This window comes from Micromys minutus (assembly GCF_963924665.1).
Source record: "Micromys minutus genome assembly, chromosome: 8".
NCBI lineage: Eukaryota > Metazoa > Chordata > Mammalia > Rodentia > Muridae > Micromys > Micromys minutus.
In genome coordinates this window covers 61391890-61407051 of record NC_137977.1, presented here as the reverse complement: position 1 = coordinate 61407051, position 15162 = coordinate 61391890, and the positions used below count along the sequence as shown (strand labels likewise).

Genomic DNA, 15162 nt, shown 5'->3' with positions numbered 1-15162 from the left:
TAAGTTCACCCACAACAGTGCAACTATCAAATGTAATACAATAGCCCATATTGTAGGATTACATGTGAGCACAGGGGGGTTGGACTATATCTAGCTCAGCACTGGAACAACTGTCACAAGACCCTACACCCAATCTCTAGCACAAACCAAGCAGCCAAGTGAATACACAGTGTTTTCAATCTTATTTAATACCATGAGCACTGTGTTTTCTCTAGCCATAAATCTGAAAATATCTAACACAAGTACAGAGTGCTCCAAAAAGGAACAAAGTAAAAACAAGGAACAAACACAAAAATAAAGCTGACATAAAACTTGTAAATCTTCTAAAATACAGGAACACTTTTCTCTACTTTTTATGACTATTAACACATGTGAAAGCTTTCGGAAACAGAAAATATACAGATACATTTTTAGTTCTGGTAGTCTGCATTTAAGTCCTTGCTAGGAAGGAAGGGAGGGAAAGAGGGAGGAAAGGGTCTGAAAAGATGGTTCAGGAGTTAAGAGGGCTTGATAATCCTATAGAGGACCAAAGTTAAACTTTTAATACCTACATCGGATGGCTGGCAACCACTTGTAACTCCAGCTCCAGAAGGTCCAACATCTTCTGAATACCAACATGCACTCAAAATAAATAAATTAATAAATAAAATCTGAGCCAGGCATGACAGTACACACTAGCAATCACAGTACTCAAAGGGCAGAAGCAAGCAGATCTCTTATTTGTTCATGGGCAGCCTAGAAAACATAGTGCTAACAAGTCAACCAGGACTACATAGTAGGACTCTGTCTCAAAATAATTAAGAAAAAAGAAGTATTTGAAGGTGGAAAAAGCTATAATCTGATACACACATATTGCCACCTACTTGATAATAATGACTCTGACTTGGTAAAATATTTAGGTAAAAAGTTGTCAGTTTGACATACCTTGTTAAACATTCTTAATAAAAATGAGGTTTGTTAAGGCATCCCCTCTATTGGCCGGAAGTAGTATATGGCCTTGTAGTAAGTTGGCTTGTGTTTTGGTCATATTATTATTCTCTACAGCTATACTCAGGCTGGAAGTGGTCTGTAAAGATGTAATGACTAGTACCACTGCAGACAAAAGAGATGGTTGTTCCAAAAAACCCGAGTTAAATCCAGCACCGAAACAGGCTCACAACCATCTATAACACCAATTCCAGGGAACTCAATGACCTTCTCTGTCCACCATGAACAGACATGCATGTGGTACAAAGACATGAAGATAATCACTTTTATATACACAAAATAAATTTCTTAAAATGTAAAGTTGATAGGCAAATTTATAGCTCAGTTAGCCAACATGATAATTCATAAAGTTAATAGTAAGTGAACTAATTTATTACATTGCATCATCTAAGACTGTGCTTGGTTTCCATCCCCCATCAATCACTGCAATGCCATATAAGAATACTCTCCTTTTATTCCTTATTACACTGTATCTCTAAATTAAAAGTAAGTGGGAGCTAGGAACAGAGGTGGGGAAGTCCTCCTAAAATACAACAACAACAACAACAAAAAAAAAAAAGTAAAGTGACCCAACTCAAAACTAGGCAAAGGGTTCCTTAAAAAAATTGGACATAGTACTACCTGAGGACCCAGCTATACCATTCCTGGGCACATACTCAAAAGAAGCTCCAACATCTAACAAGGACACATTGCTCCATGATGTTCATAGCAGTCTATTTATGATAGCCAGAAGCTGGAAAGAACCCAGATGTCCTTCAAGAGAAAAATGGATACAAAAATCGTGATACACTTACACAATGGAGTACTTAGCTATTAAAAACAATGACTTCAGACTGGAGAGATGGCTCAGTGGTTAAGAGCACTGACTGCTCTTCCAGACATCCTGAGTTCAATTCCCAGCAGCCACATGGTGGCTCACAACTATCTGTAATGGGATCTGATGCCCTCATCTGGTGTGTCTGATGACAGCTACAGTGTATTATATTTAAGTAAATAAATAAACCCAAAACGAACAAAAAAACAAACAAACAAAAAACCCCAAATGACTTTATGATATTTCTAGGCAAATCAGTGGAACTTAAAACTACCATCCTGAGGGACGTGACCCAGTCACAAAAGAACATGGTATGTACTTACTAGCCCAAAAACTTCGAAATACCCAAGAAACCATCCACAGAACTTATGAAGCTCAAAGAGAAGGAAGGCCAGGAGGTGTATACCTTAGTCCTTCTTAGAAGAGAGAGCAAAACGTTTATGGGAGGAAATAAAGGGACAAATAGAGAAACAGGGATTGGAGAAAAGATCATCCGAAGAGTGCCTCACCTGGGGATCCACCCCATATGCAGCCACCAAACTCAAGCACTATTGCTGATGCCAAGTAGTGCTTACTGACAGGAACCTGATATGGATGCCTCCTCAGAGGCTCTGCCAGAGCCATACTGATAACAGAGGAGGATGCCTGTAGCTAACCAGTGGCTTGAATACTAGGACCCCAATGAAGGAGCTAGAGAAAGGACTGAAGGAGCTGAAGGTCTGCAATCCCATGGGAAGAACAAAATGATCAGCTAACCAAACCCACCACAGCTCCAAGGGATTGAAACACCAACCAATGAGTTCACATGGAGAGACCCATGGCCTCAGAGGATAGCATTTTCTGACATCAATGAAGGAGAGGCTCGTTTTCCCAGTGTAGGAAAACGCCAAGGTGCTGAGGTGGGAGAGGATGGCTGGGAGAAGGGGCATCTTCATGGAGGTAATGGGAGGGGGAGAGGGGATGAGATTGGGGGAAAGGGATAACTTCTGAAATGTAAATGCAGAGAATATCCAATAAAAAAATTAAAAGAAAAACAAAAACTGAGGGACTGGAGAACAGTGGTTAAGAGCACCAACTGCTCTTCCAGAGGTCCTGAGTTCAAATCCCAGCACCCACATGGTGGCTCACAACCATCTGTAATGAGATCTGATGCCCTCTTCTGGCGTGTCTGAAGACAGCTATAGTGCCTATGATAATTATTTTTTTAAAACTGGGCAAAGAATTTGTAAAGACTTCTCTCTAAACAACATACATAATGGCTAATTATCACATGAAAAAGCAATCAATATAATTCATAATTAGAGAACTTCAAGGAAGACTCCAATATTACTTTATACCCACTGGGTTGGCTACTATCCAAAATAAAGCACTATCCCCCAAACCAGAACACTGTGGCATGGCTGTGGAAAAATTCTCATGCAAAGCTGTATACTGTTCAAAGCAACATAAAACACTGCAGCTGTTGTAGTAAACAGCATGGGAGTTGCATAAAAATTAAAAACCAATCATTATGGGGGCTGAAGAGATGGCTCAGTGGTTAAGAGCACTGACTGCTCTTCCAGAGGTCCCGAGTTCAATTCCCATCAACCAGATGATGGCTCACAACCATCTGTAATGGGATCCAAAGCCCTCTTCTGGTATGTTTTAGGACAGCTAGTGTACTCTTATACATAAAATAAAAAATTCTTTAAAAACAATCATTATATGATCCAACAATTTTACTTTTGATAAAGAGATCTTTACATTCATATTCATAAAAGTATTATTCACAGGCTGGAGAGATGGCTCAGTGGTTAAGAGCACTGGCTGCTCTTCCAGAAGTCCTGAGTTCAAATTCCAGCAACCACATGGTGGCTCACAACCATCTGTAATGAGATCTGATGCCCTCTTCTGGTGTGTCTGAAGACAGCTACAGTGTACTTAAATACATACATGCATGCATACATACATACATACGTAAACAAATCTTTAAAAAAAAAGTATTATTCACAACAGCTAAAATGTGAAAGCAACAAAGTGTTCAAAGAACAGACATATGAATAGGCAAAAGCCAGAAATACATGTAATTTTCAGTTTTAAGAAGGGAAAAAATGATTTCTACTATGCCAAGACAAGTATGTTGGCTACTATGCTGTGAAACAAGCCAATAGCAAAAGCTGTTGTTCTGTGATGTCATTTACAAGAAGTGTTTAGCTGAATCAATCTCAGATACAAAAAGTACAGCTGTGGTTGCTAGAAGCTAAAAAAGAAGAAATGGGGAATTAAAGCTTTATGGGCTCAGAGTTTCAGTTTTACAAGATGAAAGGAAACAGGGAGGGACTGCTGATGGGAGTCTGTAGACAATTTGATGTCACGTGCATTTTATGCCAGTAAAAATGAAGTTGGGAGAAAAAATATTCCTTAAAATACAAGGGGATATTAAATTAAAGCTTAAAATTTTTATAAAAATGTACAAAGGCTCATTTATATACAATTGTTAACAGGAGAAATATAGCCACTTTATATTATCAAACTATTCCAATTTTGATTATTTGATTAACACCACACATGTCATCATCATATTAATATTCACCACTGCAAAAGTTAACTGAAGAGGCCAGAAAAATTGAGATTTCTTATATCTAAAAATAGTGAGCTTAAATCAGAGTTATAGAAGAGGAAGACATCTACCCCACAGTAGAACTACCACAAGTCCTTTCCTTGACTTCAGTGTTCTCTGGCTTCCACTCTGAGTCCTGTTGTTGCCTAAAACCTTCTTCCCTGACGCTGTTGCCATCCTCACTGACACTGTTCTGCTCACTGTCTGTCTTCTCTACCAATTTCCCTTCCATCAAATTCCTCTGCTACTGTGTGTCACATGTCTGAGTAAGCCAGCTCTAAATTCTACTCTGCACAGTCCTCCATTAGCAATGGCCTTAGCTCTTTTCCGAGCAAACCTATACTTCTCAAGCCTCCTGCAGCCTACTCAGTTCTTCACTATTTCAGCTTACAATTGTGCACTACAATTTTAACTTCTATGATTAACTGGAGCTCTCAACATAAATTCCAATAATCCCAAGTATACACATATTTGGTACCCCGAGCTCCTGCAAGTCTCTAAAAGTGTAATTCAATTCCTCATTAATTAAGCTGATGTAAAATCTGAGCATAATGTATATAGTTCATAATCATAACCACACTCTCAGTTGTTACTCCCTGCCCCTTTTTCAGTTCTAGAGATCAAATTCAGTTCTAGGCTTCACACGTGCTAGGGAAGGCCTTAAACCTTGAGCTACCAGCCAGCACCCTGCCCCAATTTTCACACCCTCTCTGAAGTGTCCCGACTTTGAGGTCTCCATACTCCTGCCTTGGCTCCCCAAGTTACAGATATGCACACTATGCCAGTTCCAAGACAGCCAAGGTTATACAGAGAAGCCTGTCTCAAACCAAAACCAAAACAAACCAAAAAACTATTTTCCTTTAATGTTGCTGAAATTAGTAAAAGAAAAGCTACACTAGCAGTTAAAGAAAAAGCATTTCTATTTCTGAACAAAGCAGTAGGGAAAGAAAACTATGAGGTTCTAGAATTTACCACCTACACTGTGGATGTTAATAAGATACATTGCTGATTACTTCTTGGCCTCACTTTAGAAGTGGTCAAATGTTTTACTGTAACCACTATGCCACAGGCTCTGTTCTACAGAATTCTCTTCTGTGCGATGTTCCTGAGGAGTCCTCACATCACATAGGCTTACTGAAGTGTGCTAAGTAAATACTCCTCACAATAAGTTCCTGAATCAATTCTAAAGTTTTCAGAATTTTATTGCTTTTATCCTATAAAGTGACATCATAGTCATTAACACTTATTAGAGCAGAACTGCTCACACCTTAGTCAGGAAGGGATGGAGGAAGGAAGCAAAGGAGATGAGGATAGAGGAAAGGAGAGAAGAAAGTATGGGTGGATGAGCATGTTTAGTAACCTGAAGACTGCCCACTGAAACCTCACCTTCTAACACACCCAAATGGTACCAAACCTTTAACACATAAACAGTATTCAACATCCAAAATACAGCATAATTTTGCATTAATTCCAGAGGGGGAAAAAAACATGTAAATGAGTCACAGTGCTGTGCATTGGTATAACCAAAAACCAGAATAAAAAAAGAAAACATGTCAACTATGCTTAAAAGAAAAAGGAGTGGATGGAGGAAGAGAAGAAGAGAGGGAGGGAAAATAAGTTATCTTATCCAAATCAAAGAAACTAGAAGGGGATAAGAGGTTTAAAAAATGAGCAAGGAAAGGTGGTACACACATTAAGCCCAACACTCATGAGGCATAGGCGAGTGGATCGCTGAAATTTTGTAGGCCAGTCTCATCCACATACCAAGTTCTAGGACTGCTAGGGCTACACAGTGAGGCCTTGTTTTTGTATTGTTTAAAAAAAGAGAAGAAGGGAGGAGGAGGAGGAAGGAGAAGAAAGGAGGAAGAAGAAAAAATAAAGTACAATTATGAAGGAAGATAAACCAAGCGTTCTCAATACTTATCCCTGCTATTATTTTGGTTGATTGGGTTTTTGTTTGGTTGGTTTTCAGGCTTAGGGTTAGGCTGCCTTGGAACTCATTATGTGAACTAGGCGATCCACCTGCATCTGCCTCCCATGTGCTGAGGTTAAAGGTGGGTACCACTGCCACCAGAAACTTGAGAGTGGGTCTTCAGCAGCTCACGTTGAGCTGAGACTTTATAGTCAAGAATGACTTTGGGTTCCTGATCATCCTTCCTTTATTTAGGAATAACACAGGCATGTGCCTCTCACTGTACCCAGTCTCCTGTTATAAAGAGTGTTCTGTTTGTTTTTGCTGAGTGTACATGCAACAGAGCACTTGTAGAGCCCAGATGATAGCATGCAGGAGGCAGTTCTCTTCATCCATCACCTAGATTATGAGTATCACACTCCTGCCTTCAGGTGTGGTTACAACTGTCTTTGACCCACTGAGGCATACTGCCTTTCCTCTAATATTAATTTCAAAATGAAGCTTAAACAATAAGAAAATTTTCATATAAAAATTTCAAATCTGTAGAGTTTTTGTGGTTAGACATTATTATTCTTACTACATATATTTGTATGTCTCTCTCTCTCTCTCTCTCTCTCTCTCTCTCTCTCTCTCTCTCTCACACACACACACACACACACACACACACACACACTAACAATTTGTGCAAGTCAGACCTCTACCACATTGGTTACCAAGTAGCCATCTTGGCCTGACAACAATCAGACCATGTAAATCTCATTAGCCAGCCCCATGCGACAACAACTTCTTGAGTCAGAATGATATAATATAAATTATAAGGTATATTAAAAAATTGTAAAATTTATCAGAAACCTTTTGCCATTGGAAAAATATATAAGAAGTATATGATTTAAGATTTATTCTAGGCTAGAGAGATGGCTCAGTGGTTAAAAGCATTGATTGCTCTTCCAAAGGTCCTGAGTTCAATTCTCAGCTACCACATGGTGTCTCACAACCATCTGTAATGAGATCTGATGCCCTCTTCTGGTGTGTCTGCATACAGCTACAGTGTACTCATATCTCATGTCCAGAAAATAAATAAATCTTAAAAAAAAAAAAAAGTTTTGCTCTTTTAGTGATGTATACGCGCTTATGTGGGAGTAAAGGTGTGCAGAGCTGGAGTTCCAGGCTCCCAGCTCCCTGATGTGGGTGCTGGAAATCCAAAAGGGTCTTCTCCAAAAGCAGTACTTACTACATTCACTGAGTCATCGCTTCAGCTGAGAGGGTTATTTGTTGGGAAAGTAGTTTAAAACTACATTAAACAAAAGCTAGGACTCTGTAAGACTATCAAAATGTGATAGATATTAAGGTCTAAATTTATTCCCAATTCATACAAAAGCAATCTGAGTCCTTAGACATAAAAAGTATACGAGGTAGTTCTAGCCACAGGAATTAAAAGGGCAGAAAAAAATGAAATAAAAGATACCCAAATCTTAAAGAAAAAAAAAGCTAGGTAGATGCTGAGACACCTGTAATCTCAGCTCTTGGACATCTGAGGCAGTAAGACAGCATTCTAGTTTAGCCTGAGCAACACAAGACTACAAAGGACAAAAAACAGTTTAAGTTTTATACTGGCTTTTTATGCCCCTCCCTATACCCATCACACAGACACAATTCTTACAAACTAGAAAAATAAAGACACTAAAATGATAGAACATTTTAAAATTAAACTTTACTTATGTTTATCACAATTTTTGCTCATACACTTAAATGTTTAGCAGTAATATCTTAAGTTTGTAGTTGTTTGGTTTTGTTGTCTTGTCTGGCTTTTGAGACAGAGTCTTCCTATGTAGCCCAGTTTAGCCCCTGATTCTCAGCAACCCTCTTGCCTCAATTCCCAAGTACTAGGACTATAGGTTTGAGTCCTACAGGAACAAGTTCCACCATGCATGACTTGTTTTGATTTTAAACGTTCATGTGTGCACCCACGTTCACCTGCCAATACAGGAAGGAGCCCACAGTGTCAGACATATTGTGTGTGTGTGTGTGTGTGTGTGTGTGTGTTTGTGTGTGTATGAGAGAGACACTCTCACACTAAACATCCAGGGATTTTCTGTCTTTACTTCCCAACTCCCTGTAAGAATACAGAGACTACACAGTATGAGTTACCCAAGTCTGGGTCTACACAGGTTCTAGATACAGGTTCTTGTTGCTTTTACACACTAAAGCATTTCCCTAGCCCCTTATTTTTGGGAGGAAGGTAGGGGTGTTTGTTTTGTTTTTAAAATAAGGACTCAATATGTAACCCAGCTCAGCCTCCAGTTTACTAGGTAGTCTAGGCTAGCCTCCCTATAGCCTTGCTAAACAAATCTCTTGAACTGCTGTACATCACACCCGACTATCATTTTCTTACAAATATTTTTAACACTTATCTGTGGCTATATGCATGCTGTGGTACACGTGTGCAAAAGCAGAGAATTTGCAGGGGTCTTGGGGACTAATTTCAGATTATCAGGATTATCTTGCCAACCCTGCCTACTGATGTTAGGGTATTAATAACAAATCACTAACCAATAGCTGAAGGTTATTTTATTTTATTCACTTCTAAAAAATTTTAATTAAAAATAATTTTTTCTTAATACTTACCTAAACTTGTGGGCTTGATGAGAACATCAAGGACATCATAGAAGGGCAGGTTTTTTAACTGCACATCAGGATGGACAGGAGGAATGGGAGGAGATGGTTGCTGCATCTCAAATGTGGGCTTAGTGTCTTGAAGCAGCACAGAACCAACAGGAGATGATGGTGAATGAGGTGTAATTGAAGTAGAAGGCAACGAGTGGATTCCAGCCACAGCCAAGTCAGGTTCTACTGGTGATGAACTACCATCCAAACTGAAAACCGATGATTTGATTGTGGATAGATCAGAAAGTCCTTCAAGTGTCCGTGGGTATCGGCGTCTATATAATTCTCGAATTTTAATCTGAACCGCAGGGCTGCAGCCACTCTTCAATAAATGCAACGCCCTCATCAGGAGGTCATGCTTACGCCCACTTTTATTCCGTCCAGCAAAGCCCAGTAACACTTGTAATTCAGAAACCCTAAAACTAGAAACCATATTCTAAAAAGGGGGAGGAAAAAAGACATGTCATTGTCAAGCATGTTTTTTTAAAAGTTCTACCTAAAATATACTGTAAAACCAGATTTTTCCTGATAGTAGTCAATATTACATATACCACAACACATAGAATATAGTATTCAGAAACTATCTTCTCTTGGAACTTCCATTTGAGTTATATTATTAAATCAAATTTGCTTTCCTCCTTATTTTGTTAACTAGTCTTGGTGCTTATTAGACACTTTCCTGTCAGATTATGTTCTAATAAAAATCCCTATTTGCTTCTTCACTACAAAGTCTTTAATGAAAATGTTCTTTTCAAAACTAAGATTTCCTAACATACAACATAACATTTGTTACAAAACTAGTTAAACAAATGAGTCAGACTTTTTCTGTCACATGTTTAACTTCTAGTGCTGCTTAGTAAAATCTACAAAACTCAGCTCTAACTGATATCTAAAGCCAATGCATTTTTTTAACCCTAACTCAAGCATTAAGGAACAAACAAAATCATTTTTAAAAGATACTTAAAAATATTAAGACTAAGAATCACATATATCCTATATTTAACAGTTCAACTTTAAAAATAACTTTAAAAATGTAGATTATCCAAATGAGTGTAAAAGCTCTACAAAGTAAGGAAAGCAGCTGTCACTATCCTTAAAAAATTAAGATTACTCTCATGCCACTCTTGCTGACTTTTACATAATAAGCAATGCCTAGTCTACATATCTCATGTGTCTAGTCCATAACATCTAGTAAGTAATTTACACCACATGCTGCCTTTTAAGTCTAGCTACTGGGTGATTTTCATTCAGTTCTGAATGGAAGAGGTAAACAACACAGGTGAGATTTCCCTATGCCACATGCGAAAGGAAGAGATATAGACTGACCATCCAAAACCTGCTCTCAGGAGACCCTCCTCTCCTTGTGATCTGGGGTTTCCCTATCCTACCTATCTCATCAGTTAGTCATGTGGCAGCCAGGGTTCCTTTCCTGTAAGATTAAAGGCCTTAACTCCAGGGAAGAAAAACAGGGAGTAGGGAGACATACTGTATACAAACTAAAAAGATATAGGGGCTTAGAAATAAAGATGTGGCATCAAAGGATTCTGAATTATACAAACATTTACATTGAAATTTCTGAAGATAGTGGTGTAAAGGTCAAGAACACCCAGTGGGAAACCTGGGACCCAAAATCTATACACAGGTGAAAGGCCAAACCCTGTCACCAAGACTCTGAACCCTGAGCTCTTAGAGATGGCTCAGTCCTTAAGAACACTTGGACTGCTCTTCCAGAGGACCAGGGTTCAATTCCTAGCACTCTCATCAAGCAGCTCATAGGAGATCTCTCTTTTGGTTTCTAAGACAACTGTACTGGCATGCACATACCCACACACACTCACATCTTGTAGTTAAAAATTAAAATTTTCTTAAACAATGCTACTTTTTTTCTAAACTTAAGTTTTCTAACCAAGTTTTATTCAGGTACTTTGAAAAGGAGTATAGATAAGTCATCAGAGCCCTCAAGGAGTCAGGCTAATCTGCTGTGACAACAGGGCAAGAGTGATTTTCAGTTATTTTGCTTCACCAATAGTTCATGTCTGTATCTTTAGTACGGTCTTTGAAGCTGTTGTTTTGTTGTTATCCCCATTCCACTCTACTGGCTCCATAGGCTGGCTTTCAGTATGTCTAACTTCTACTTGCTCTACCCAGAGGAATTTCTCTACCAAAAATAAAACGGTGGTTTTTTTTTTGGTTGTTGTTGTTGTTTTGTTTTGTTTTGTTTTTTTTAAGATGCACAGAGCTAGGGGTATCTCAATATCAGGTCATGTCTTATTCACAAGGCCTAAGCATCATTCCCAAAGCAAAAAAATTTTAAAAAGGCAGAAGCAGGTACATTTCTGTAAGTTCAAGGCCAGCCTGATCTATTTAGTGAGTTCGAGGGCTATAAAGTTAAAATTAGGGATACAATATTTGTCACATCTAATTATACATATACTATAAAAAATATATAAGTACTATTTATTATATATAAGTACACTGTAGTATAAAAACTTTAAAGTTGTGATATATATGAAGGCAAGCTAGATACGCCACATTAGAAAATACCACATTAATTAGGAAAATGTTCTCATTACATATAAAACCAGTACACTGTTTCTTTGAAATTGCTTTTCAACCCTTAATTAAGCCTAAGATGGAAACTAAAACGTCTGAAATTTAGGTGAACTCTACTTGGTTAGAAATTGATACAAGTGTTGCTGACTTTCCCCATCTGTCAATACATGTGACAGGACCTGGGAGTCCAGTTTGCTAATTGCCAGGAAAACTGATAAATTGTATTATTAAATGCTACCTATTTTAGTTACTACTATGTGTATATGTGTATATTTAGGTGTGTGTGTATATATATATAAATATATACCTATATCTACATTTATAAATAGGAATAATGAAAAAGTTAACAAAATCAATATAGCAAAAAATATACTAACATCCTAAGATAGGCTGCATGGCAAATGATACAGATCTCTTTAATTCCTAACCACCGTCTTTTTCACAAGTCATGGAAAGTCCCATTCCTTATAAAACCATGCCCTATAATTAAGCCTACTTTTACTTGAGGGACTTTAAGTAGATCTCTTGCTTAAAATAAAATATTTTAAGTCATCTCAGGTCAACAAAAACAAAATCAAATGTCACCTATGAAAAGAAGAAATGAAGAATATACTATAGGGGCTAGAAAGATGGCTCTTGCAGAAAACTCAGTTTCAGTTCTCAGCAGCCACTCGGTAGCTCTCAACCACTTGTAATTCCAGGTCCAGCAGATCTTATGGCTTCCACAGGCAGGGCATGGACATGATACACAAACACACATTCAAACAAGACACTCATACACATGAAGTAAAAAAATGAATCCTTAAAAAACCAACACACTAGATTTAAAAATGCATTAAACAACCCACAGTTCTTTAAAAAATAGTTTAAAAAACAAATAGTATCAAAAGCAACCAAATGGGGGGAGGAATTAAAGGCCCAAGCAAAAAACATGAACTAGAAAGTAAAATGAAGTCAAACTTAAAAACAAAAAAGGAAACAAATGCACAATGTAGTAGTAGTAGTAGTAGCAGCAGCAGCAGCAGCAGCAGCAGCAGTAGTAGTAGTAATAGTAGTAATAATAATAATAATAATAATAGCAGCCAGGCATGGTGGCACTCATCTTTAATCACAGCACCCCAGACAGGGCCTGGAGGATCTTTGAGTTCAAGGCCAGCCTGATCTACTTAGCTAGTTCTAGAATAGCAGGAATAGAGATCTGAGCTCCAAAAAAAGTAATAATTATGATAAAAGAAACTGGGCATGGTGGTACATACCTGCTATTTCAGCAATCTATAGAATGAAGCAGAAGGATGGCAAGTTTGAAAGCAGTGTGGGCTATGAACTCTTTCTTGAAGAAAAAAAGTATATACAAAAGACTTTTAAAAGGTAAATGTAAATAAGGAGGAAAAAAAAATCTGAGGAGATGTAAGGACACAAATTCCAAAGCATGACAAAAATAAAACATACCTGGAAAAAAAAACAAAACAAAACAAAAAACAAATTTAGATCATCACCTCTGCTGAACTAAAAGCTAGAAGGATGAGTTATAATAGCTGGACGAACGGCTGCTAATAGTAGTGCTTGCCTCATCATCAAAAACAAAGGCCAGAAAAATAAGCGAAGAGTATAACAAACCCGAGTAGGGAAGGATAATATTTTTCCTAAGTGAGTATTTACTGTAGAAAAGACTTAAGAAACCTGGAAAGGTAACAATAAGCATGTGAGCAGGTTAAACTGTTTTGTAGGTGAGAAAGCAAAAGTACTTTTAGACTAACATCAAAATTTCAAGATATCAAGAGAATGTGAAGAGGCAAAAATGTATGTAACTTCACAAGTGGTAAAGTGAGGGAAAAAATGACAAAGAGGAAAGAAAAATAAAATCAACCCCGCAACAAATAAGCATAGGCAAACAAAATCTAAAGCTCAGGATGGCACAAAAGGAAACAGATAAAATGACAAGTTAAAACAATAGAAATCTATTAATAACTCCCAAATAAGAAATTAACTATTAAAAGCCAAATTGGGAAAATCACTACAAAAACTGTATTAGAAAGATAACACAAGAGTGGAAAGAACTCTACCTATAAATGTGGTAAATTAGAGAAAACAGACCCATTTCTTACAAAACAAACTATCAAAACAAAAATTTAAGTATCCTAATTTGCCAAGAAATGTATTTGATAGCGGGGTGTGTGTGTGTGTGTGTGTGTGTGTGTGTGTGTGTGTGTGTGTGTGTGTGTGTAAAGGAGCTCACTATGTAACCTTGCTGGCCTGGAACTGATCATGTAAGCTAGACTGGTCTGGTCTTGAACTCAACAGAGACCCTCTGCCTCCCCAAATGCTGGGATTGAAGGGGTATCGTATCACCACACCAAGTTTTTAAGTCATAACTCAAAAGTTCCCTCACCCCAATTGTGAGGACTATGAAGAACATCTGCTGCTCTTACAAAGGACTGAAGTTTGCTCCCAGCACCCACGCTGGGTGGCTCACAGTCACCTACAGCTCTAACTGTAAAGGAATTCTCCCTCTTCTGGTCTCCTCAAGTACTACATGTATGTGGTACATATACTCTGGAACATACATATACACATTTTTAAAAAAGAAATTGAGGCCTCGGCTTTACAGAATTCTACAAAAAAAAAAAAAAAAAAAAGCCCTACAAACCAATATAAATCAATATAAACAAAAGTCATAACAGAATATTATTACATAGAAAAGATTATACCATCACACTAAGTGGGATTATGGCAGGGAGACATGGCTGGGGTCAAGAAATTGCACAGCACTTTAATAGCTTTTTAAAAAGTCATGTGACTATAATCAACTCAGAGAACTACCAACAAATTCAAAACCCAATCATGATTTTAAGGAGGAAGAGGATGTGTAGTGCATGCCTGTAATCAGTACTAGAGATTGAGTCAGGGAGATTGTTGATAACTCAATGCAATGTAGACTATATAGTATCATGCCAGCCGTGACTTAAAACAAGAATAGAAGGAAAGTCCTTATTTGACAAATAGTATCTACAACGGTGGAGCCCTGATATTTTACATAACGGTAAAGTAAATACTTTCCCCAAATATTAGAAATAAGGCAAGAGTGACATGATCTGAATGAGAATGGCCCCTGTAGGTTCACGTTTGAATATTCATGTCCTCCATGTGTTGCTGTCTCCCTCCCTCTCTACCTCCCCCCACCACACACACACACACACACACACACACACACACACAGAGTTGATAAAGCTGTTTGGGAAGAATTAGCAGGTGTGGCCTTCTTGAAGGATATGTATTGCTGGGAGTGGGCTTTGAAGTTTCAAAAGCTCAGGCCAGTCCCATCTCATTTCCCCTCCCCTATTCTTGTTCCTTCCCTTTCTTGCCTCTCTCCCCATCACCTCCTCTCTCTGTTTGAAGCTGCCAAGTAAATGTTTCCCTTTGTAAACTGCCTTGGTCCTGGTGTTTCCTCACAGCAACAGAATAGTAACTAACACAAGTGATTATGCTCATTACTTGCTCAATATGTTTTGAAAGTTCTACCTGGTAGAGTAATACAAGAAAATAAAAGGCTGAATGAATAGGCTAAAATAAAATACTAAAATTGCATCTCTATAAACTAGCAATGAACAAGGGGTAGAAACAAATAAACCAAAA

The 15162-nt window shown here is 37.9% G+C and overlaps 1 protein-coding gene across 10 annotated transcripts in view; it reads right to left on the bottom strand.

Moving 5' to 3' along the window:
- PIAS2 (protein inhibitor of activated STAT 2) overlaps positions 1-15162 on the bottom strand; it is a 73728-nt gene that overhangs the window by 45762 nt on the left and 12804 nt on the right. For all 10 annotated transcript variants that reach the window (XM_080920387.1, XM_080920383.1, XM_080920379.1 and 7 more), the window contains exon 2: positions 8938-9412. In XM_080920387.1, the coding sequence (XP_080776513.1) occupies positions 8938-9412 (475 nt within the window). The remainder of the gene's footprint in view (positions 1-8937; positions 9413-15162) is intronic.